The sequence below is a fragment of the Egretta garzetta genome, unplaced genomic scaffold (genome assembly GCF_000687185.1).
Source record: "Egretta garzetta isolate BGI_Z169 unplaced genomic scaffold, ASM68718v1 scaffold204, whole genome shotgun sequence".
NCBI classification, from domain to species: domain Eukaryota; kingdom Metazoa; phylum Chordata; class Aves; order Pelecaniformes; family Ardeidae; genus Egretta; species Egretta garzetta.
Window position 1 is genome coordinate 3,698,151 of NW_009259424.1, and position 2,175 is coordinate 3,700,325.

The 2,175-nt window shown below is 39.0% G+C and overlaps 1 protein-coding gene across 1 annotated transcript in view; it reads left to right on the forward strand.

The window, feature by feature from the left end:
- The first annotated feature begins 2,086 nt into the window (after positions 1-2,086).
- ANK3 (ankyrin 3) overlaps positions 2,087-2,175 on the forward strand; it is a 206,454-nt gene continuing 206,365 nt past the window's right edge. The window contains exon 1 of the mRNA XM_035892536.1: positions 2,087-2,175. Coding sequence (XP_035748429.1) covers positions 2,087-2,175 — 89 coding nt within the window.

Below are 2,175 nucleotides of genomic sequence, written 5' to 3' on the forward strand. Positions count from 1 at the left end.
CCAGTTCCCCTCTCCAGTAGGGCTCCTGTGGTACAACAGAGCCTTCTCACTGCCACCCTGTGCTTCACTGAAGAGCTGGGCCAAAATCCAGTTACCTGCCTGAATGTGGCCTTTGACTGCTTGCATCTTTGCGTCTTTAAAAATAGAAACATGTTTATTCAAGCTTCTATAGCAGATGGAGAAGTGGGAATTTACTACTTCTGGTTCAAAACCAGGCATTGCCCAAGTGCAACATTCCTCTTTCCACAACTTTCCAAAGGCAGCATTGTATGAGCCTTCGGAAGTCTTTCAGATGTGGAGCAGGAGTAGGGAGAGGTACCCAGTGCTGTGTCGGTACAGGGAGGTTTGGATACAGACAGGAACCTATGATTTTTACTGCATCGGGAAGAAAGGTCCTTAAGGTCACATAACTGTGGCCTCCATCCTCAAGCGTTTCTTAAAAGTCATTCCAACATAAACAACTTTTAAAACCTAGTTTTTTAGCCTGTGAACAGTGGACAAGCAGTGCGCTATGTGCTGCCTTTTGGACAACATACAGTGTGTTTAAAGTAGTTTCTGTTTTGGAGATGTAAAAGGTTATTTTACTTTTAGCCATGCTATGTGAAAACTAATGCAATGGATGCATGTCACTTACTGGACCTCAACAACCTGGATTCAGAAAACATCTCTCAAGTTCAGGGGAAGAATATTTACAGCCTCGTGAGACGGCTCTGGATTTTATGCTGCACTCCGAAGATTCAGTATGATTTGGCTAATTGCACTTCAAATTTAAATTTAACTTTATTTTTACAGCAAATTCTGTTTTTTCTTTCTGGAAAGAATTGCTAAGATCAGGTAAAATACAGCAGTTTCGCTTGTGGAGACTTTTGGTTCTTATCTGAAAGAAATCAGACTGCCTTAAAACACTTATCTTCATTACTGCAAAGTACACTACTAAGAATACTGGGAAAGGTTAAAACCAGCAATCTCAAGGCAAGCTGCTGATTGTTCATATTTGTGTAGAGGAAAACATGGTTCCTTATTTACTAGATGCTTGCTCTGTGTTCATCCTAGTAAAAGATCCTCCTGCAGGCCTTAATACTGCTGCTATTTTACCTCCCATAATGAATATTCAAAAGCTGCAGTCATTGAGGACTCAGGTGGCAAAAATAGTAAGATGATTGAAGCAAGCCTTGATATAAAAGCCTAAAAGTACATTTCCAACTACATGGAAATAGTGCCGATTTCCCTTTCTGACCACGTAAAAGAACGGTGCCAGGAAATCTCCCATGAATTAAATGCCTGTTTCACACACTAGTGTGATTGCATCTTTCTTTCTGTATGATGTCTGGTAATAAGTATGTTTAAAAAAAAAAAAAAAGAAAAAAGACAACAGGGCTTTCTGTAATCCTCTCTCTCAAAATGTATTGGAATTGAAAAATGGGTATAAAGGACAGACTGTTAAGATATGGCAATGCATGCATTGTTTTCTACATAATGCAGTCAGGGTCTCCATGGTAAAAAGAAATTTTTATTTTATTTTTTGTCACCATCAGCAGTTAACCTAAAGTAGGAGCTGCTCCATTTCATTATAGGTTAAATGGCTTACCATACAAAACTAGCTGAGAAATGTACATCATTAACACTGCATTTTTTAATAGGTTTTAAAAACATGCTTTAAGATTAGTGAAGAAAATACAATATGGCATATGTTATTGTTCTGGAATTTTTTTTAATAGAAAGCGCTCCTTTTCAGCATTCCCCCTTCAGTGGAGTCACTTAGACACTTCCAGCTGGTGGCAGGGGATACAGCCATAATACAGCTTTCTCTGTCCCAGCTGTCTTTTTCATTACGTTAAATGCATTACGATGGCTGCACTGTTTTGTAAAGGTTCAGGTACAGAAAGGTATAGGAAGAAATCTGCAACTATGTATTTTTGTAGTGACTGCAAGCTTCTGCGAGATCTCTGAATCCTGAATGTGTTCCTGGCTCTGGTCACAGATTTCCTTCCAATCACTGGAACATTTGCTGTAAGGGCTGGCTAAAGGTGCCCGAGGAAATCACCTTTTACAAGGGAGCATTGTTGTAAAGGATTTTTAATGCATTATGGCTCACGCAGCATCACAGTTAAAGAAAAACAGGGATTTAGAAATTAATGCTGATGAAGAAACTGAGAAAAAAAGAAAACACAGGAA